This window comes from Hyperolius riggenbachi, chromosome 8 (genome assembly GCF_040937935.1).
Source record: "Hyperolius riggenbachi isolate aHypRig1 chromosome 8, aHypRig1.pri, whole genome shotgun sequence".
Taxonomy (NCBI): domain Eukaryota; kingdom Metazoa; phylum Chordata; class Amphibia; order Anura; family Hyperoliidae; genus Hyperolius; species Hyperolius riggenbachi.
In genome coordinates this window covers 105,795,322-105,817,165 of record NC_090653.1, presented here as the reverse complement: position 1 = coordinate 105,817,165, position 21,844 = coordinate 105,795,322, and the positions used below count along the sequence as shown (strand labels likewise).

Genomic DNA, 21,844 nt, shown 5'->3' with positions numbered 1-21,844 from the left:
TTGAGCAGAGACAATTAAACATTCAATCTAGTTTGTAAATGTTTAAATATAAAATTAAACTATGGGATATCTAAAAAAAACAAGTCATCTTTAGGAGTAGAAGCATAAATACAATTGTTTATCTCATCCGTTTATTTTCACCTCGGGTTGACTTTAAGAATGAGTATGGCTCCCTTTTAAATATAATCCACTTGGCCACTCATTGGAGTACTCTGTGGATATGAACTTTTTTCTTGGTTTGTTCATATTGCTGTACATGCCCAGAGCTCGCTCTTAATGGAGTTTCAGCCTAATACATGAGTAAGTCGTTTATAGTGTTAAAATATTTTGCCAAACTTATTTATAGTCCTCCCCATCCTGGAAGTGTCCCAGACAACCATTTTTAGCTGATCAGTGAAAGGTTCTCTAGGATGTTTGGGGTGCAGAGCTTTTCAGTCAGTGTAGCAAATACCTATCATTTGTCTACCCTGGTAGCGTTATCTGGCACCAAAGCTGACACTCATGGAATTTTTGTTAGCCAAGAGAATCGGGTGCAATGATGAACATTTTTTTTTTTAAGGCAAAGAACACATTTCACTATTTCTGTGTGATGCAGGAATGCACTGCATGGAAGATCCCATGTTCTGCAAGTAGGTGGTGCACATTGTCCAAACTGACAGCCTGCCAATCGGTGCAAACTGAGTGTGAAGTTCACGCCCCATGCAGAAAAAGCAGCAAGTTGGCAGTTTCTAACCCTCAAACATATACATGCAGACAATGCAAACTGCATAGGGTATCCATGCGGTAGCGTTCACAATTCAGAAAACCGCATGCGAAGATCACAAGTTTGATCCCTGCCTAAAGGTTCCACGCAGCTTCCAGGTTTTTTTTTTAAGAAAAACATTTATAGTAGATAGTGGTTAAAATAGTTGAAATGTATTTCCTTCTTTGTGATTCATCCCTATTGCTCCAGATCTTGTTATGAAACCGTAATTTCATTGCATCAGCAGTCTTTGCAAATCTTTATGTAAAAAATCTCTGAAAGGTCTATGTAAACATTTTTCATGTTCACGTTTGTATTCCTAGACTTGTTAACAACTATTCATTTTTTACAGGTACCAAGCAGAGAAGTTCATCATTAAGCAGATTGAGTAACAAAACTCCACTCAGTGCACAACCCCACTCGCCTAGGGTCTCAAACCAGGAAAACAAAGGTGCAGAATACAGCTACTTTATGTACATCCTCCGCCCAAAAGTCATATTTTAGCTATGGCCACTTGTTGGCCTCTTTTATCTCTGAGGCCTGTGTAAAATATTTTCTATAAATGTGATCGAACGTTACATTTATAATTCAAATTATCGAACATCACATAGTCCAGATATTTGTACTAATACAGTTCAGTGATGGAAGGTACTACCACTCTTATAGAACACTTATAGAACACTGGATCTTCATTGATTCAGTGTCCCCCTGAGATGGTTATTCCTGAAACCTTGATGTGTAACATCACAACTTAATCTGTCTGTTAAAAAACAAAGATGCGGATAAAACCTCATACACACGCTCAACAGCGGTCTTTTATGCTTTCACAACTTTTTTTGTGAAACAAGTTGAAACGCCTAAAAAAAAAGTCTCTTGCTATTGTTCAAAGAGCTGTTAAGAAGTCAATCCAACTGTTGAATTGACTTCTTATCAGCTCTTTGAACAATAGCAAAAGACTCTTTCTAGGTGTTTCAGCTGGTTTCACAACAAAAGTTATGAAAGCATAAACAACCGCTGTTGAGCATGTTCATCCCATGCCTTATCACCTCTGCAGCTCTCCCTTCAAAGCACAAGCTGCAAGGAATACTGAGGTCTTGCTGTATTTGCACTTCAAGCTATTGAAGTGTAATTAGAATGTTTGTGGCTATTTCTCTGCCTCTTCTGACTAATCTTGGCCTCTGCTTCAGTGCAGGACAAGCTGTGGGTGTGACATTCCTTCCTTAGGACTGCTCTATCCCATAGTGTCGCAACACCTCTCCTCTCCATCAGGGTGGACATTATCATAGGGAAAACCTGGACAATTGCTCCCTGGCCCCTCCAGGCCTTCCCCTGACTGGCTCCTGCAAAGCTTTTGAAAGCATAGCAGTTTGTCTTTCCCAGCTGGCACGCTGCTGCATTGGTCTGTGCGCCCTCATCTTCATCCTCGCTTCATCCTGCACTCTAGTGTTCCTCCTCGCCTGGCCACATCTTTTCAGTGATCTGGAGAATATTATTGCGTAATGACATGCACTGGGTCACTGAGAAGTTATGGGCAGGCGAGGAGGAACACTAGAGCGCAGGGATTAATGGAACAGGGGCCCACAATACATTTTTGAGGAGGGAGCATAAATTTGACACCAAATGGAATCCATGAGGTCAGCACACTCAACTGAAGAAATAGTGATGTTTATTCACGATATGTGCCAGATGTCCACTCCACAACAAACGTCCGTTTCAGGGCCACAAATATCACCAATTCTTCAATTGAGTGCACAAACCTCATGTATTTTCTATTGACTGTCATATTGGTCCAGCACCTTGGAAAGTTGGTCTGCAACGCCTTCAACCCAACCCCATTTGTAAATGACATATCTGCTATGGGCTTTATTCTTCCAGCTGGCTTGTTTTAAGTTTTTGCTACAAATCCTATTTGGAAATTACTGGTATTCACTCTGACTTTTTTTTCCTCCTATGGCGGTTTACTAGTGTGGACTTTTCACTGGGGGTTTGGAAATTAGACTTGAGTGATAAAACAGACATGGGTCAGTAGGACCAATTTGTCAAACAATTAATGATTTTCTAACTGATAATTAACCAGGCAGCAGTGATCAAAGCACTGCCCTGTCCCATTTGATCAGATTTCCAGAATTTGAGCTGGTATGTCAGTGCAGTATTAAGCTGGCCATACACTGGCCCGATTTCCCTCCGATCGACAGCAGATTGGATCACTGGGATCGAATCTGCTGTCAAATCGTTCACGCAACACGCTAATTTTCGATCTATTTCGGCCCGAAATAAATCGGTCCCGTCGTTCGCGCCGTGCGGAAAAATACCGTCGATCGGGCAAGGAGCGCATCGCTAGCGGCGTACGACCGACGCAGGTATACATTACCTAAAGCTGGATCCCGGCATCTTCTCCACATCACCTTACGGCTGGCATCTTCTACGCATCAGCTTCCGCAATCCCGGCATCCAGCATAACTTCCTGTGTCACTGCAGTGACAGCGGAAGTACAAATAGAGGGCGCTGACAGAAAGTTATGCCGGGATGCGGAAGCTGATGCGGAGAAGATGCCCGCCGGGAGCCGATGCGGAGAAGATGCCCGGGACCAGGCTTCAGGTAATGTATGCGGGGGCCCTGGGGGCGACAGCGGCAGCTCAGCAGATTGTGATCGGTTTCAGGCTGAAATCGATTCACAATCTGTTTGCAGTAAAGGCAGCCATACGATCCCTCTCTGATCAGATTCGATCAGAGAGGGATCTATCTGTTGGTCGAATCTGATGGCAAATCGACCAGTGTATGGCTACCTTTAGTTTATGGGGCCATCAGTTTCCTGCTGCTTAAACTTTTTGAACAGTGCTTTGCAATGCCTCCATTGTTAGCCTCTGCATGCTGTGCTGAGCATTCTGTATATGTTATTTTGCATTTTATCTTGAGTTTGGTAAATGGTATTCTATTAATTTGACGTCTAGGTGGAGCAGGACAGAAGAGAAGCTCATCGCTCAGTAGACTGAATAATAAAAAATCTCCTGTTCTAGAGGGCATGAAAAAGGAAGAAAAAACAGGTGTCTGTTTAATCTGCTTTGTGTGTTTAGCAGGGCTTCAGTACGACAACCGCTTTAACATGTCCATGGCAGCCAAGCTTCAACCCTTAACGTTCATTCTGTTATGATTAACTCCATTGCAAACACCGTATTCTATACACTGATACAATGTATACAAGCAGTGAGTCACACACACCTACTCACATCCACAGTTTGTTCTATCCAGGTTCATAAATTGCCAAAATCAGACAAGTGGAGTGAGGATGTAGTCTGTGTAATGCTACAAGTGTGGGAAGAGTTACTTTCTCAGACTGCCGGTTTCATTCTGTATGTTTATCACAGCTAATACAATTTCATTTAAATTGCCCATTAGCAAAGACATTATTCCTTCTTTCAGCCAGTGCATGAAAGGTTTTCAGCTGATAAGGAAATGGATATTTTGATAGCTAGAATTGATAGCAGTTACCGTATATGGATACATAAGGATGGCATTCTGGTTGTTGAATGTTTCAGGGAGGAAGAGGTCACACTAGTCTTTCAGTTTTCTGTGCGCGATTTTCTGCATGCGGTTTCTGCACACCAGATACATTGGTATGCAGAAAAACACATTTTATTTTCTATTTTTTTTACAGCAGCTAATGTCATTGATAGGTAAAACGCACACAATGTGCAGAATTATGCTGCAGGATATCAGGGTTTTTTTCTGCTTGAGAAAATCGCATTCAAGTCTGAACTAGTCTAATTATTAACATGAGTTCTCAGTTTGAATGTTTTTTTCTGTGCAGAAAACGCGACAAGTGTGACACCCTAGCTTAGTAGTCAGAGCAGTAGACTTCTGGTTATATCTTATGTAATAGCACTCTGATTTGCTAAGGTCCTTCTGGGCTTAAAGTAATCCTCTAAACCTGAGGTTATAAAAATGATTTTGTTGGTAAATTATGCAGGTCTTACCAGTTAAGATTGCTGAAAGGGTTAAGAATTAGCAGTCATACTGTTGAAGTTGTGCATGCAACTGCATTGAAAATCCCAATTCCGCATTCTTCTTTTCCATGTGACCTGCCTTGTTAGTGATCCGGTAAAGCTGTATAAAATGTCCATGGTCTTGGGTGGAGGTGTGGTTGAGCTGCTACTCCCCATTCCTTACAACCTGTACTTTTGAAGGGGATGTGGCTGAGGTTTCACTGAACCCACCCTTCTGATACAGTTGAATGGATTGAGTTTCCAGTGGAGGCAGGTTAAACAGAACATTTGAAAGATGGAAAGGACCTTTAGGAAGTCAAGGTTAACATGGTGTGCCTAATTGCAGTATGACCAGGCAAGCCGTTGCAGAAATACTGCAGAAAATGTTGTATAAATCATGGTCATGTTTGCTGTATTGCTTGTGTTTGTCATAGCGGTGTCCCGCCTGGGATGACCTTAGAAAATCAGCTGCCCTGTGTGTTTAGAGCCACTCGAGCTGAAATGCTACAAAATGGTGAACATTGACGGCAGAACAGACTTTCTAGCTTGTTGGAGGATCAGGCATATGGCATAGAAGTGGAGTTTGAAGGGGTAGATGTGTTAACATTAGTGATAGGTGATTGGGGTGGGGGCAATCTCAGTTGCCTGACAGATTGTTCAATCTTTTTCCAACATTTGGTACATCTTTTGATACATTAAAGAGATATGTAACATATTCAGTTGTGCAAAGTACGCTAACAAAGGACAAGCATGTATGTCTAAACCATTTCTCTGATAGCTTTATGTACTGTGCCGCTACTCAACATGGAAGAACTAATCTTTTAACTTTTTTTAACACAGGATTGTAACAGCAAGTTTGTTTCTCTAATATGCTATGCTATGGATGGTTCAGTGTTGTTAACATACTATTTCTCCTCTAATTTCAGTTTAATAATGTTTTTCTTTCAGCCATTTAGTCAAGCTATAGAGTGGCTACTAAAAACATTACTGCATCGTTAACTCTTAACAGTCTTCTGTATATATTTGTTAAATGTCTTTTGAAATGTACAAAGTATAAAATGTTGTGAAAAGTAATGCTTGCTCCTTGCAATAATGCAGATTATTTTGTTACCTGGGGATATGCCTTTTCATTCCCTTTTTCTTAGCTTCCTTCTGATTCTAACACATTTCTCTTGGTGCTTGATGCTTTTGAATCCATGTCTTTTTTTTGTCTTTATTGGATTGTACATATTCATGGTGACACCCATTTGGTTTGTTCATTTAGCTCTTCGCCCCCAGACCAGTCCTCTGGATAGTAGTTTAATCAGTCGCCTCCTCGCCCCTACTCAGTCTTCCCTAGCTAGGAGTAAGAGTGCTGCCACATTATCAGCTGATGGAAAAGAATCACCAGGTAACACCAGGAGCCTGGTAACTGCACGCTCATCTTCATCTGAGTGCTCCACATAGTTACTAAGTCATTTTGAAGATCTGTGTCCTGTAGCATGCAGCATCATGGAGAATTACCCCTGCATTGTACAATAGCATCTTTCATTGCTTACCATAGTACAGGAAACCTCAAAAGCAACCTCGTTTACCAGGCTGTGCTTCAGCAGTAGAAACACAAAGGGTCTGCCAGTTAAGTGCTCCCCAGTTTTCTCAGGACAGAGCATCTTGCTTTCTGATTTTGCTTGCACCTGCTGGGGACCTCCTATATTGCAGTGCAACCACAAGTTACAGTAATTCTCCATAACTATGTGCTATTTGTTCTATGTTCCAGCAAAACAAAAGGAACATTGGTCTATTGAAAACTGAGCCTGTATGCACATTTTTTTTTTAATAAACATTCCCGCAACAATTATTTAACTATATTTATAGCTCGGGCATTAATGCCACTTAAAAATGTAGCAACCATAGCTTAAGTAGAGACATTCATTTGTTCCAAACCAATAGAAGATTTTTTTTCATTCCACTTCTGTCTAAAACGATGGGTCTATTTACTAATCTGATCTTTCTGCATTATTAAAAAGTATTTTGGTCTGAATTATTCCTAATTTATTTTTGTTGTTGTTTATGATAGGTTATTGATCTCCATAGAAGATAGATTAGGTTTACAAAGGTGTATGTATAATCATAGGGCAGAAGCCCATTCTGCTTAAAGCACACCCAAAGTGAGAGAAACATGGAGGCTGACATATTTATTTTCTTTAAAACAATGCAAATTTCCTGGCTATCCTGGTGAACATCTGCCTCTGGTACTTTCATTCATAGGCCCTGAAAAAGCATGCAGATCAGATGATGTGACTGAAGTCTCACTGATTTCGCTGCATGCTTATTTCAGGTGTGTGATAAAACACTTTTGCAGGCAAAGAGATCAGCAGGACCTGCCAGGTAACTGGTATTATTGAAAAGGAAATGTATATGGAAGCCACAATATACTTCGCACTTCAGGTATTCTTGCAGTGCGTTTCCGGTATATTTTGGTGGAAATATGTGTTCCTCTGGCATCCTATCCAGAACTACAAATTGTCTCCATATAGCATGGAGCTACCAGCCCTAGGCACACTAAGCATTGATCTTTTTTGCCTTCTATGAATGTGAATGGACATGTTAACATATAGCATGCAGTACGTATACACTGCTATATAGTTATACTTCAACCCCTCCATTCTGACTTTACTTGGAAAACTGAGTTGGACAGAGTGTGCAATAAATGCACTGTTGTGTTTGGAGAGTAGATACAGTACTCAGCACAGCTTTTCTATAAGCTCTGCATGTATGTGCAACCATTGAGTCCCCAAGCACCTACGCTGGGTATATCCAGCTGTCCACTTCTGTTCACTGTCCACTTCAGTTCAATTCCATGTCTGGTTGTAGCCGGTAATAAGAGGCAAAAAGAGAGACAAAAATAAAGGCCGACAATTATCTTGGAGTCAAGCCATAGCAAATGATCAGTGATATTGTTTGTGTTTTTTAACTTTATGGGCCACATTGTCTGTGCCTGATTCCTCCCATCTAAAAAAAAAAAATAAAGTTAATTAAGAAATCGTTCAGATGGGCTTCTGCTCAGCGTTTTTGTTTTGTACGCTGTTATTTTTCTGAACACAAACGTCAGTAGTTTTCTATGATGCTTTAACCTTGTTAGAGCTCTTTCAACAGCGTTTTGTTTGCCGTTCTCTGTAGTCCTTCCTCCTGTTGGCCTCCGCCTAATGGCATATGTGATCATTTGCCATCATTTGTCTTCTGCTGGCTTTCAACCGCATCGCCAGCAAAAGCAACTGACATCCAGATGCTCCAAGGCGGGTTTTAGAACGACGCCATCTGCTGTCATCGTTGTTTAAAAACCTCTTCCATTCATTTGAATGGAGCAACGGTAGGCCCCTTTTAAAAGATGCTTTCGCTGGCCCCTGAAACTGTCGTGTGAACCTGCCCTAACTTTTGCCACGATATGTCCAATTTTCCACATTGCTTGGAGTTCCTCTTTTGATTAAGAAATATGACAAGGTGTATTTTTTGTTGTTTTTTTTATTTTCTTTTAATCCCAAATGTATGTGTACATGATTTGGCATGTTACACTTGTAAAAGGTTATTTTTTGGAATGTGCCACAAAACAGCTTAGTAAATAGACCCTGTCATGTTGCTGTCCATTCTAAAGGGGTCTTTCTTCTTGGTACTGTTGCTTTTGTACACTTAACATATGGTGATGGTGCTTTGTGTGAACTGCTGCACTGCGCACTTCTGCGGTGAGCTTCCTTACCATTTCTAACACACGGTCTTTCTCTCTTTCTCTCCCTTTTCCTCTGTTATGCTCTGCACTTGGCTCTCTGTTTGTCTGTCATATTCTTAACTTTATAGAATCTTACCTCTGTCCTCGTTCAGCTTCAGCCACTACCATCAGTACCCCACCCTCCGTCTCTAAAGGTCCCATGCGCAGCCGTAGTATTGACCGCCTGAAGTCCTCTCAAAGTTCTCCCTCCAGTGCCAGCACTGCTGAACCTAGTCAGGTACACAAATGGCTTTCTGTTATATGAATGTCTCCACATGTCTTATATTTTCAACATAAAGAGTTGTTAGACGTCTATGGAAAGTGTAAAGCATGTAGCATGGCTTTTTTATCTGATAAGCTGCAGTGGGTCCCCACTTGGAACATCTGATGATAACCAGGTGTTTGCATAGTGCTGTGGAGCAACAATAAATATGCCCATACATTACTCAATTTGCGGCCAGTCCAGTCATAATGGTTAATGATGCAACCAATCGATCATTTCAATTGATTTTTTTAGTGAAATCGATCAAAACGTTCAACCAGGCATGCTGAAAAACCTCGCTCAAAAGAGCTCATTCTGGTGCACGGCGGTGACGGTGTTCCATATTCCAACGGCCTACTTTCCCCAATATGAGGTATTGCTATTTTATAGCTTAAATTTGCATTGATCTGTGCTGGGTGGGCTCTTCAGCCCCCAGCATAGATCATGTGGCAGGCAGGGTGATCAGACTCCCCCCCCCCCCCCCCCCCCCCCCATCCCCTCCCCTCTATTTTCCCCACTAGGGGGATGTCCTGCTGGGGTGCGGTCTGATCGCCGCCGCTGCTTTGTGCCTTGCGGAGGAGGGCTCCTCAAAGCCCCCCTCCGCAGCGCTATTCCACCCTCCCTCTCCTTCCCTCCCTCTCCTCACTACTGTGGATGGTACAGGATGGCGATCCATCCTGTACCGCCTCTGATAGGCTTCAGCCAATCAGAGGCTGGGGATCGCCGAACTCCTTTACGACGCTGCTGTGACTGTGATTTCTTCCCCCGGTGTTTACATTTTGCCTGCGAGCCGCGATCGGAAGCTCGCAGGCTGTTCAGAGACTCCCTCCGTGAACTGACATGGAACGGCCGTTTCCTTGGAAATACCACTGCGACCAGCCACCGCCTATCGGCGTTGGCTGGACGTTAAGTGGTTAGGACAACTGTAAGGGTCCAAAAAAAAAAGTTCAACTTACCTGGGGCTTCTACCAGCCCCCCACAGATGTACTGTGCCTGTGCCGGGACAAAACGATCCTCCGGTCCCCGTCGTGGCTCACTTTCTGGGTTTTTGCTACTGTAATGCCGCAGTCACTGCGCTTGCGCAGAAATCTCCTGGCGACGTCAGTGGGAGACACAGTGGAACGTGACATTTAAAGAGACACTGAAGCGGAAAAAAAAATATGATATAGTGAATTGGTTGTGTACTATGAATAATTACTAGAAGATTAGCAGCAAAGAAAATATTCTCATACTTTTATTTTCAGGTATATAGTGTTTTTTCTAACATTGAATTATTCTATAATATGTGCAGATTACACAACACTCAGCATTCAAAATGAGTCTTTCAGAGCAGTCTGTGAAGTAATGACATCTCCTCTAGCAGAGGAAAAGTAAACAGTTCAATTACAGTTGAGATAATAAAAGTCAGATAACAGCCCTCTCCACGACTAAAGGTCCGTACACACGCCGGACTTTAGGCAACGACGGGTCCGTCGTTGCCTCCCGCTGGGTGGGCGTGCCAGCGACAGTCCGGCGTGTGTACGCTCTGTCGTCAGACTGATACGGCTGTTTATGAGCGATCCGCCGGGCGGATCGCTCAGAAACAGCCGTATCAGTCTGACGACAGAGCGTACACACGCCGGACTGTCGCTGGCACGCCCACCCAGCGGGAGGCAACGACGGACCCGTCGTTGCCTAAAGTCCGGCGTGTGTACGGACCTTTAGTTAGTCGGAGAGCTTAATGGCTTGTTTGCATAGAGATAACAACTGGAGTTTCTCAACTCTTCCTGTACTGGAAACAATTACACTGATGTATCTGATCTTAATGTTTTATTTCTTAGCTGTGCTACACATACAAATCATAATATCATTTTTTTTTCGCTTCAGTGTCTCTTTAAGTTGCAAAATACAGGAAGTGAGCTGCGGCAGGGGCCGGAAGATCGTTTTGTCCCGGGAGGGGGGGGGGGAGGGAAATGTACAATAATTTCTTTCTAATTGAGTTCCTGGAATGAGAACCGGAAGATGTTGACCATGTTAGTTGGACATTAATTGACAATGGGCTCTATCCCCAAAACTAAAACTAATCATAAGTTACTTATCGCCTAATTGATATAAATACCCTTCCAGCACATTTAGAAACAAAATGATCAGTAAAGTAAGTTGTTTCTGAATAACTTCATTTCAATATTCCTTTTCTTACCTTTAATTATATTTTTTTTGCTCTTTGGGAGCTTACAAATGTAACATAGATAAGGTGAAAAGCTTTGTGAATCCTGCCAAAAGTGTTTTACATGGACTTCAAAAACTTGTGGATCCCGGCAGGCGCAGTGTCATATGATAATTAGGAGTTAGCCTCGTATATATGCACAGGTGTATAATTAGTGTCTCACCAGCTTGATTTTACTACCTTTTTGGATATTCACAAAACATGAGCTCTTGGTATGGAATGAACTTGTCTGGGTAATATAAAATAAACTGGTTTATGGCCTGAGAGGTTGGATTTGTATTCCCCAGACCTTTTCTTAGCAGCTTTATTATAGTCTTGCTGCTAGGTTGGTATTTGGCTTTGACAGAACTTTTTTCAGTGTCTTCGTTGTCGGCTCCTCTGATAATGTACAATTGACGGCTGACATGCTGATTATGCATATATATTCAGGCATGTATTGTTGAGGTAGATAATGAACATTGCTTTGATCACAAGGTTTTTAAAATTCTTGCTGTGCTCTAAGTAACTTGTTATAATGCTTAATAGAAACCAGAGCAGGAAAAGTCTTCACCTCCTTCAGTTGGGAAACGTCCCCCATCTCCTAATGTTACCCTGCAGAGGCGGTCTCCCTCTCCAGCCAACACAGCAAAGCGAGCGCCATCACCAACACTTGAAAAGTAAGTGCCTCGTTCTGTATTTACTCCTGTTCATTTCTCATCACAAATAGATTATGTATGTAGAGCTCCATCTGCTGGTTTGACTGGGAAATCTGGCTGTACACTATTAGGCTGAGTGCCCACTAGAGTACTTTCAGTGGCATTTTTGCTTTCTAGGAATCCCGGCGTTTCCTTAAAGTGCTTTGCTCCCGAAAGGCTGCGGGTGTGGGCCCGCAGCAACGTTGCGTTTGCAGGGCAGTAACAAAAACACTGCCTGCAGCATTTTTATGCTTTTCCTGGAACCAACTGCATTCATTCCAAAAAGGGCAAAATTGCAATTGCTCCAAAATGCAATTAAAAACGCATTTCTGAATTGGCAAGTACTATAAATTAGTGGTCCCCAACCTTTTTGGGGTCGAGGACCACTTTCCTTTCTAAGCATTTATTGATGTTGGGGGGAGAGAAGAGAGAACATGAAGTTTGGTTGAGGGGTCTTAAAGGACTCCCAAGGTTCAGGGGCTATGGTGCAGGCATGTGAAAATGCATTGCCCCCCCCCCCCCCAGATCTCACACAACCACATTTTAAGTGGGCCATGGTATCCTTCTCTTAACCTCCCCCTTCCCCCCTCAAACAGTGTGGCCTGTATTTCTTTAAAACTATACTTTCACCTCCCCCATATCAAACTGGCCTTCTCCCTCTTAATGCCAACATCCGCCCTCATACTGGTAAAAATACTTGCTGCTGTATCTGCAGCATTGGCAAGGACCTTCTAAGAAGAAGTGAATAGACCAGGGATGTCAAACACAAATACAAAAAGGGTTGAATTTGTACACTGGGACTTAGTCGTGGGCCAACCTTAATGTCTACTGGCCACCTTCTGAAGTTCCCAGGTGTCCAATGACTTCCCTCCAACCCCTATACTGTTCCCTGGTGTCTAGTGGTCCTCCCTCCCCTATACAGTTCCCTGGTGTCTAGAGGCCCCAACCTCCCCTATACAGTTCCCTAGTGTTTAGTGCTTTCTGTTACCTCCCTCATATGGCTTCTCTGGTGTTCTAGGGCTTCACCTCCAATATAGCTTCTCTGGTGGTCTAGAGTGGGCCAAACATAATGCAAAGTGGGAAACCCACTTGAGGGCCAAATTTAATGGCTCTGAGGGCCAGATTTGGCCCACAGGCCGGAGTTTGACATGTATGGAATAGACGTTCACACCCTTGCCCAGTTGATTAACCTTCCAGTGCCTGTGCAGTTAGTTCTACTGGCTTGGGAAACAAGTGCGGGCAGTACGTTACTGCATTCAGTTGCTTCCCCACTTGACTTACATTTGTACATGCTCCAAATGCATGTGTGCTTAATTCAAACTCTAGAGGTGTAGGTTCAGAAGGGTCACAAAGGTAGCTAATATGTTGTACAAAGTGAAATCATACCAATGTGCAGTTAAGTCATTGTAAAGATTGCAGACAAGTTTAGGAGTAAAAGTACTGCATGTATAACAGTCAGAGGAAGGTTTATTTTTAGTTATGCCAATGTAATACCTATATTTAATATTACAGTTTATCTGATTTTAGCTGCAATTTTCTTTAACAACTTAAGGACTGCAGTCTTTTCACCCCTTAAGGACCAGACACTTTTTTTTCCATTCAGACCACTGCAGCTTTAACGGCTTATTGCTCGGTCATACAACTGACTATCTTAATTAATTTTACCTCCTTTTCTTGTCACTCATACAGCTTTCTTTTGGTGCTATTTGATTGCTGCTGTGATTTTTAGTTTTTATTATATTCATCAAAAAAGACATGAATTTTGTAAAAAAAAACGATTTTTGTTTTACTTTCTGTGCTGACATTTTTCAAATATAGTAAAATTTCTATATAAATTTTTGTCTAAATTTATTGTGCTACAGGTCTTTGATCAATAAATAGACACTTATTGGAATTTTTTTTGTTTTTGGTAAAAGTTATAGCGTTTACAAACTATGGTGCAAAAAGTGAATTTCCGCAGTTTGACCCATTTCTGACTTTTCTGAGCACCTGTCATGTTTCATGAGGTGCTAGAATTCCAGGATAGTATCAATACCCCCCAAATGACCCCATTTCGAAAAGAAGACATCCCAAAGTATTCACCAAGAGGCATGGTGAGGTCATAATTTTTTTTTTTTGTCACAAGTTAGCGGAAAATGAAACTTTGTGACAAAAAAAACAACTAAAAAAAAGTTTCAATTTCTGCTAACTTGTGACCAAAAAAAAATAAAAAAAATTGAAATCTGCCACGGACTCACCATGACTCTCTCTGAAAACTTTGGGGTGTCTACTTTCCAAAATGGGGTCATTTGTGGGGTGTTTACTGTCCTGGCATTTTAGGGGTTGCTAAATTGTAAGCACCCCTGTAAAGCCTAAAGGTGCTCATAGGACTTTGGGCCCCTAAGCGCACCTAGCCTGCAAAAAGTGTCACATGTGGTATCGCCGTACTCAGGAGAAATAGTATAATGTGTTTTGGGGTGTATTTTTACACATACCCATGCTGGGTGGGAGAAATATCTCTGTAAATGAGAATGTTTTGATTTTTTTTACACACAATTGTCCATTTACAGAGAGATTTCTCCCACCAGCATGGGTATGTGTAAAAATACACCCCAAATCACATTATACTACTTCCGATGAGTACAGCGATACCACATGTGTGACACTTTTTTTTGCATGTAGAACAGAGGCGCCAGCAGGATAAAATTTGATAAAAACTTTAAAAATGCTTGGAGGAAGTGGTGGGCTTGCCTCCCAAAAGCAGACACGAAATCCTGTCTTCATATAAATCAATACATTTATTAAACAGTACCCCAAACAATAGTGCAAACATAGTTGCACTATTGTTTGGGGTACTGTTTAATAAATGTATTGATTTATATGAAGACACATACTGTGTCCACTCTTGGTGGAGAGAGGTGCTACCCTTCTCTTGTTTCCTTACTACAGAGAGCGACTTCTTATTCCTGAGTGAGGACAGGCTTAATCTCCTCACCTGCCTATATAGTGGTTGCCTGAATGGTAACCCATGTTTGTGAGTATAAATTTTCTCACTAAACCATTTACCAATTGCCTTGAACATACCACACCATATTGGGCTCTCGGTTTTCTCTTATTTTACTTTTTTTGCAGCCTAGGTGCGCTAAGGGGCCCACAGTCCTATGCGTACCTTTAACCCATTCAGGTTCCGTCGTTTTCACGTGAGAAATGTTCACCTCCCATTCATTAGCCTATAACTTTATCACTACTTATCACAATGCACTGATCTATATCTTGTTTTTTCCGCCACCAATTAGGCTTTCTTTGGGGGGTACATTTTGCTAAGAGCCACTTTACTGTAAATGCATTTTAACAGGAAGAATAAAAAAAAAATGGAAACATTCATTATTTCTCAGTTTTTAGCCATTATAGTTTTAAAATAATACATGCCTCCATAATTAAAACTCACGTATTGTATTTGCCCATATGTCCCGGTTATTACACCGTTAAAATTATGTCCCTATCACAATGTATGGCGACAATATTTTATTTGGAAATAAAGGTGCATTTTTTCCATTTTGCATCTATCACTATTTACAAGTTTAAAATAAAAAAAATATAGAAATATTTCATCTTTACATTGATATTTAAAAAGTTTAGACCCTTAGGTAAATATTTACATGTTTTTTTTTTTTTTTTATTGTAATGTTTTTTTTTTTGTTGTTTTTTTTTATAGTAAACATTTTATTTGGGTAGTTTTGGGAGGGTGGGAGGTAAACAATAGATTTATAATGTAAATGTGTGTTAATTTGTATTTTTTTTCCCTTACAGGTGTAGTATTACTTTTTGGCCACAAGATGGCGGCCATGAGTTTGTTTACATGACGTCACTCTAAGCGTAACACACGCTTAGAGTGACTCATCGGAGAGGGAACGGCCAGAAAAGGCGCAGCTTCTGAGAGAAGCTGTCGCTTTTTCAGCGGGGGAGAGGAATCAATGATCGGCATCATAGCCCGATACATTGATTCCCTGGCTACCGAATCCGCGGCCGGGAGTGCGCGTGCACGTGCGCAATCGGATGCGGGAGCGCGCGGTAGCGCGCATGGTTCCTGGACATAGAAACTACGTCCAGGAACCAAAATAGGTTAAGATTTCACAGGTCATTTTGAGGCATTTGATTTCCAGGCTACTTCTCACGGTTTAGGGCCCCTAAAATGCCAGGAACCCCACAAGTGACCCCATTTTAGAAAGACGACACCTCAAGGAATTCCGTTAGGAGTATGGTGAGTTCATAGAAGATTTTATTTTTTGTCACAAGTTAGCGGAAGTTGATTTTTATTGTTTTTTTTTTCACAAAGGGTCATTTTCCACTAACTTGTGACAAAAAATAAAATCTTCTATGAACTCATCATACACCTAACAGAATACCTTGGGGTGTCTTCTTTCTAAAATGAGGTCACTTGTGGGGTTCCTATACTGCCCTGGCATTTTAGGGGCCCAAAACCGTGCGGAGTAGTCTGGAAAACAAATGCCTCGAAATGACTGTTAAGGGGTATAAGCTTCTGCAAATTTTGATGACAGGTGGTCTATGAGGTGCTGAATTGTGTGGAGCCAGTCATAAGCAGGGTGGCCTCTTAGATGACAGGTTGTATTAGCACTGAAGTGCAGGAAGCGCAGGATGTTCTCAAATCGTGACCTGGACATGGCAGCAGAGAACATGGGCATGTGATGTATTGGTGCGTAGACCAATAAAACCGCAATACATTCTTTTTGACTAGACCCATGTTAAGGAGAAGGCCCCCAAAAATATTACGTTCGGAAACTTGGAGTGGTTTCCACCGAAAAGGCTGTGCATGGTACCTTCTTGGATTGGCGGTTGCTTATTGTGGGGCATAACGGTTGGTCTCAGCCACAATTAAGTCGTAGAGACCAGCAGTTATCAGAAAAAAAAATTCTGTCACTGCGGTGAGGCGGGGTGAGGGTTTGGCTGGGTGATCAGAAGCCCGCAGGGGCAGATTGGGGCCTGGATAGGAGTGCTAGGGGGTGACAGTAGGTGATTGATGGGTGTCTCAGGGGGTGATTAGAGGGGAGAATAGATGCAATCAATGCACTGGGGAGGTGATCAGAAGGGAGTCTGAGGGGGATCTGAGGGTTTTGCCGAGTGATCAGGAGCCCACACGGGGCAAATTAGGGCCTGATCTGATGGGTAGGTGTGCTAGGGGGTGACAGGAGGTGATTGATGGGTGTCTCAGGGGGTGATTAGAGGGGGGAATAGATGCAAGCAATGCACTGGGGGGGTCTGAGGGCGATCTGAGGGTGTGGGCGGGTAATTGGGTGCCCGCAAGGGGCAGATTAGGGTCTGATCTGATGGGTAGCCAGGGGAGGACTGGCCAGGGGGAAAGGGGGGAGATTTCCTCCCAGGCTACCTCTCATTTAATGATTAAGGACTGATGCAGGGCTTGCTGCATTCAGATTTTTGTGTAAGGCAATGTAAAACACTAGGCTGGCTGAGGGAAATAAACACCCAATTACAGAGCAATTAGAGGGCGGGGAAGCTGGTAAATGTACAGTGTGGCTGGATGGTGTCACTGTCACTGCTACCCACAGGGGAGCACTGGAACCTTTCGGCCTGGAGGGAAAACACAAACTAGAGGCCCGTGTTCATGGCAGTCTCAGCCTAAATGGCGTGACACATGCTCCCCACTTGCTATATGGTGGTTGTCATTTGGGGCGCCCATGTGGAAATACAGAAAGAAGGACACTTGCAGGACAGCGTGACAGGTAAAATATAACATCACAGGCAGATTCGGGGGTCACATAATACAATTACACAGTGTGTCTGTTTGTGATTATCGCATGCCGTTACCGTGCGCACCCGATCAACCGCATCAGCCATCATCATCGAGCATGCTTGTGGTGGCACCAATTTTCATCCAATTAGATTGTAATTATCAAAACAGTTGGTTGCCGAGTCGACAGATGTATGGCCACCCTAATTCCCCAAGGCTCACCCCACCCCCCACACACACTTATGTCCAAAGAGGGACTGTGCCTTCAATAGGGGCAGTTGGGATCTATGATGGTGAGAGAGCAGACAGAGTTTTTTCTCTACGGACCCTGCAGGAGGCAAACCTCTGCTCTGCATTTTGCTGTCTAGACAAGACAAGACCAATAACATTTATATAGCGCTTTTCTCCTGGCGGACTCAAAGCGCCAGAGCTGCAGCCCCTAGGACGCGCTCTATAGGCAGTAGCAGTATTAGGGAGACTTGCCTAAGGTCTCCTACTGAATAGGTGCTGGCTTACTGAACAGGCAGAGCCGAGATTCGAACCCTGGTCTCCTGCGTCAGAGGCAGAGCCCTTAACCATTACACCATCCAGCCACTAGAAGATAACCTTTAGAAGAGCAAACAAAAACTCATATTACAAAGTATTTTCACTCAGTTTACCCTTCTTCTACATAGATTTGGTAAAATTGTACAATCAATCCCTGATAGCGTGCAGGCCTCCTATGGTGCAAGTGACTGGTAAGTTTGTTATCCTTCACTAGTTATCTGAAACAGATTGACTTATTGGGCAGACTTGATGTTGCTATTGTTAGAGACTCTGAGCAGTGATTAAAAAATGAAATCTGGACTTACCTGGGGCTTCATCCAGCCCACTGCAGCCTGCGGGGTCCCTCGATGTTCTTTGGGTCCCTCCCTGCTGGCGGCTCTGGTAGGTGTGCAACTTTGGCAAAAGTCGCGCATGCGCAGTATAGAGACAAACGTCCATCACCTGTGGCGTCTTCATGTGCATCGCAGTAAGGGTCCTGCGCATGCGTGGCGCTAGAAAGACATCGTACAGACAGGACCCTTATGGTGACACGCATGATGAAACCACAGGTGATGGATGGTCAGGTCTCTGTAATGCGCATCCGCGACTTTTGCCAAGGTCGTGCACCTACCGGAGCCGCCAGTGGGACCACGGAGGGAACACAAAGGAACCTCGCGGGCTACGGGGGGCTAGAGGAAGCCACAGGTAAGTCCCGATTAATTTTTTTTAATCACTGCTCAGGGTGCCTTTAAATTAATTAACCTTTGCTCTATCTGTACAGTGTACCAAAATAACAAGTTATTTGCTACTAATAAAAAACAATGCTCATTACATAATTAGTCTGCCTTGTGACTGGGGATCTAGCTTGATGATTCAAATATGGCAGAATATTCAATCCCGGTTCCCGTAGGAATTGGGAAACTGTATTGCTGTCTTGCAGTCACACGTTTGTGTTTCTGTATTTTTTCAGGAAGACTAGCAGTTCACAAGCACAAAGGAACCGTCCTCCTTCTCCAAGTTTAATGAAGCAGAGACCACCCTCTCCCACTGTGACCCACAAGCCGGTCCCCATCCAGCGCCCCGCTCTCACCCCCACTGCTGTCTTAAGTGCTACCAAAAAGAGTGCCGAATCAGAAGCCAAACCAAAGGAGAAATCTACAGACGGGAGCAGCTCAGAATCCAAAAATGTACAGGCCTCAGAGAAGGAGGCAACCACTGCAAAGACCAAAGATGGTGTGTAAATTCCACTTATGCATGTATATAAAGCAGTTTTATGGCTTTGTGTAATCTGTAAGTGCTAAAAATATTTTGAAAGACTTTTCTTCAGCTTATTGAGGTTTCTTCAAATCTTTCATGCACATCAAGCTATGAACATTCCTACTTCTTCATCACAGAAACACAAGTGAAATCTGTGCATTTCATCACTATACATAGCAATGATAATCAAATAGGTAAGGTTAGAATACCGCTATCACAATGTAGTTTCTTAATTTATTGCATAAGTCAGCACAGACTTGACAATTATTTTGGGGCCTCAGAGGGTGTGAAAAACAATGCACCCAACACTACGGGCAAGGTGTGCCACTGCAGAAGCCTTCTTGGTTATAAATTGCAATGAATGAAGACAACCTATATTTTAGCTTGCTTAACATGCTTTTTGTTCATGTCTCAGCCATTCCATATACTGTGAGTCACTGCATTAGTCCATGTTCTGGTTAGTCTGTTCTACAGGGAATACAGATAATGTGCCTGCATAGTAGCAGAATTTCATTTTACAAATCGTTTAGGAGGTTCACAATTGGCTACAAATTGAATTAAAACATAAGTTCTAATAACTTCAAATGAATAAATAAGATTTGTGCAGCATTAACATGTGTGTAATCTACTATAAAGTGGTGCCAGGTTGAAGCAATTGGGAGCCGTGGTTTAAAAAAAAAAGCCAGATACTTAATACTGCACTGAGGGCACAGGGAGAGGAGAGGGAAGGCTCATTAGGACCCAGAGCCTTCCATCTCCTTAGGTAAGTATCTGGCTTCCCCCCCCCCCCTTTTTTTTTTTTTAGTGCAGTTCCTGTTGACTTTAACATCTAATACCGGAGTATGTAGAAGCTTTCCAGAGGCGCCAATAGAATAAAAGTCACTTAAACGAGCTTAAAACCGATGGGGCAGTGGTGGGCCTATCCCATCCATGCGGACAAAGCAAACAAAGGAAGGACTGTGGCATCAACAGTCAAACAACAATTTATTTATACTCCACAGTAAAAATAGGCAACGCGTTTCACGGGCTCAATCCCGCTTCATCAGGCCAATGAAAAAGGAGCATACAGCTTAACAGCATCAAAACCACACTGAGCGCCTCTGCCTCCAGAGGCGCTCAGTGTGGTTTTGATGCTGTTAAGCTGTATGCTCCTTTTTCATTGGCCTGATGAAGCGGGATTGAGCCCGTGAAACGCGTTGCCTATTTTTACTGTGGAGTATAAATAAATTGTTTGACTGTTGATGCCACAGTCCTTCCTTTGTTTGCTTTGTCCGCATGGATGGGATAGGCCCACCACTGCCCCATCGGTTTTAAGCTCGTTTAAGTGACTTTTATTCTATTGGCGCCTCTGGAAAGCTTCTACATATTGCTAAGTCCACCCTTGGTGGAGGGTTGTACCCATCTTCTTCCCATCTACAGAGAGCGACTTTTAATCCTGAGTGGGGTCAGGTTAATCTCCCCACCTGCCTTCACAGTGGTTGCCTAATGGTAACCCTGGTTTGTGAGTATTAAATTGTTATATTACTCATTATTAATTATCATCTATACAATATCACACTATTGGGCTCTTGGTGTCCCCCCTCCCTTTATCTAATACCGGAGAGATTTTCACAATTTACCTGGGGTAATAGCATGACCACCTTAATTGTGACAAAATGTCTTTAAAGGGAACCTTAACTGTAAAAAAAGAGTTTTACTTACCTGGGGCATCTACCAGCCCCCTGCAGCCATCCTGTGCCCTCGCAGTCACTCATGGCTCCTCTGGCTGGTCCCCCGCTGCCAGCTAGTTTCGTTTTTGCCGACTGGGAGTCGGCCGGCCGACATGCGTACAATTTTACGCATCCCTGCTGGTGCAGGAAGCTATTGCAGACATCAACAAGTACATTTTTACGTGTTATGGGTGTCATGCGTAAAATTTTACGCATAATACCCGTAACACGTAAAAATGTACTTGTTGATGTCTGCAATAGCTTCCTGCACCAGCAGGGATGTGTAAAAACGTACGCATAGCGGCCAGCCGACTCCCAGTCGGCAAAAACGAAACTAGCTGGCAGTGGGGGACCAGAGGAGCCATGAGTAGCTGCAGGGGGCTGGTAGATGCCCCAGGTAAGTAAAACTCATTTTTTTTTACAGTTAAGGTTCCCTTTAAAACCAAAAATTGATGCTCCCTTAACAGTTTTCTTTCTCTCTTTTTTTTTTTTTTTTTCTTTTTTTTTTTTCTTTGACATGTTTCAGCTGGTAACATTTGGAGTACACAGGCTTTCTAAGTATATATTGAATGTTTTGGTTTCTTTCTTAGAGTCGAGTAGTAAAGCGTCATCAGGAAGTACCACAGCTGAGGAAGCTGCTAAAATGCTGGCTGAAAAGCGACGCCTTGCACGGGAGCAGCGAGAGCGGGAAGAGAAAGAACGGATTCAGAGGCAACAGGAAGAGAAGTTAGTTCACGCAAAGTATTTTTTTTCCTTTGTGCATTTGCACTCTGTAGATCATTTTTTATTTATCTAGTTGTTATACCAGTTAGTGCCATTATTTGTTCTGATCAGTTTTAGATTTTATCGGGAGTTTCTAGGCAAAATTGTACCCAGGGCGAGGGTGCAAATATTGCGTCGCAACTCCCCGTATAGATTAGCTAGGTATAGGTGCCCCCAGTATAGGTTAGCCAGGTGGGCTTCCCCAGTATAGATAGCTAGGCATAGGTGCCCCCAGT

General features: G+C 42.8%; 1 protein-coding gene and 1 long non-coding RNA gene across 11 annotated transcripts in view; one reads left to right on the top strand and one right to left on the bottom strand.

The window, feature by feature from the left end:
* The window catches only part of MAP7D3 (MAP7 domain containing 3), a 119,397-nt gene that overhangs the window by 73,550 nt on the left and 24,003 nt on the right, over positions 1 to 21,844 (top strand). For 3 of the 8 annotated variants that reach the window (XM_068250974.1, XM_068250972.1, XM_068250976.1), the window contains 7 exons: positions 1,095 to 1,193; positions 3,694 to 3,786; positions 5,990 to 6,115; positions 8,557 to 8,705; positions 11,461 to 11,591; positions 18,851 to 19,113; positions 21,437 to 21,572. In XM_068250974.1, the coding sequence (XP_068107075.1) occupies positions 1,095 to 1,193; positions 3,694 to 3,786; positions 5,990 to 6,115; positions 8,557 to 8,705; positions 11,461 to 11,591; positions 18,851 to 19,113; positions 21,437 to 21,572 (997 nt within the window). The remainder of the gene's footprint in view (positions 1 to 1,094; positions 1,194 to 3,693; positions 3,787 to 5,989; positions 6,116 to 8,556; positions 8,706 to 11,460; positions 11,592 to 18,850; positions 19,114 to 21,436; positions 21,573 to 21,844) is intronic. The other 5 variants (XM_068250973.1, XM_068250975.1, XM_068250978.1 and 2 more) reach the window with 5 other exon arrangements.
* Positions 1 to 21,844, bottom strand: part of LOC137529065 (uncharacterized) — a 59,579-nt gene that overhangs the window by 33,304 nt on the left and 4,431 nt on the right. For all 3 annotated transcript variants that reach the window (XR_011023572.1, XR_011023570.1, XR_011023571.1), the window contains exon 2: positions 8,565 to 8,697. This is a non-coding gene — a long non-coding RNA (uncharacterized lncRNA). The remainder of the gene's footprint in view (positions 1 to 8,564; positions 8,698 to 21,844) is intronic.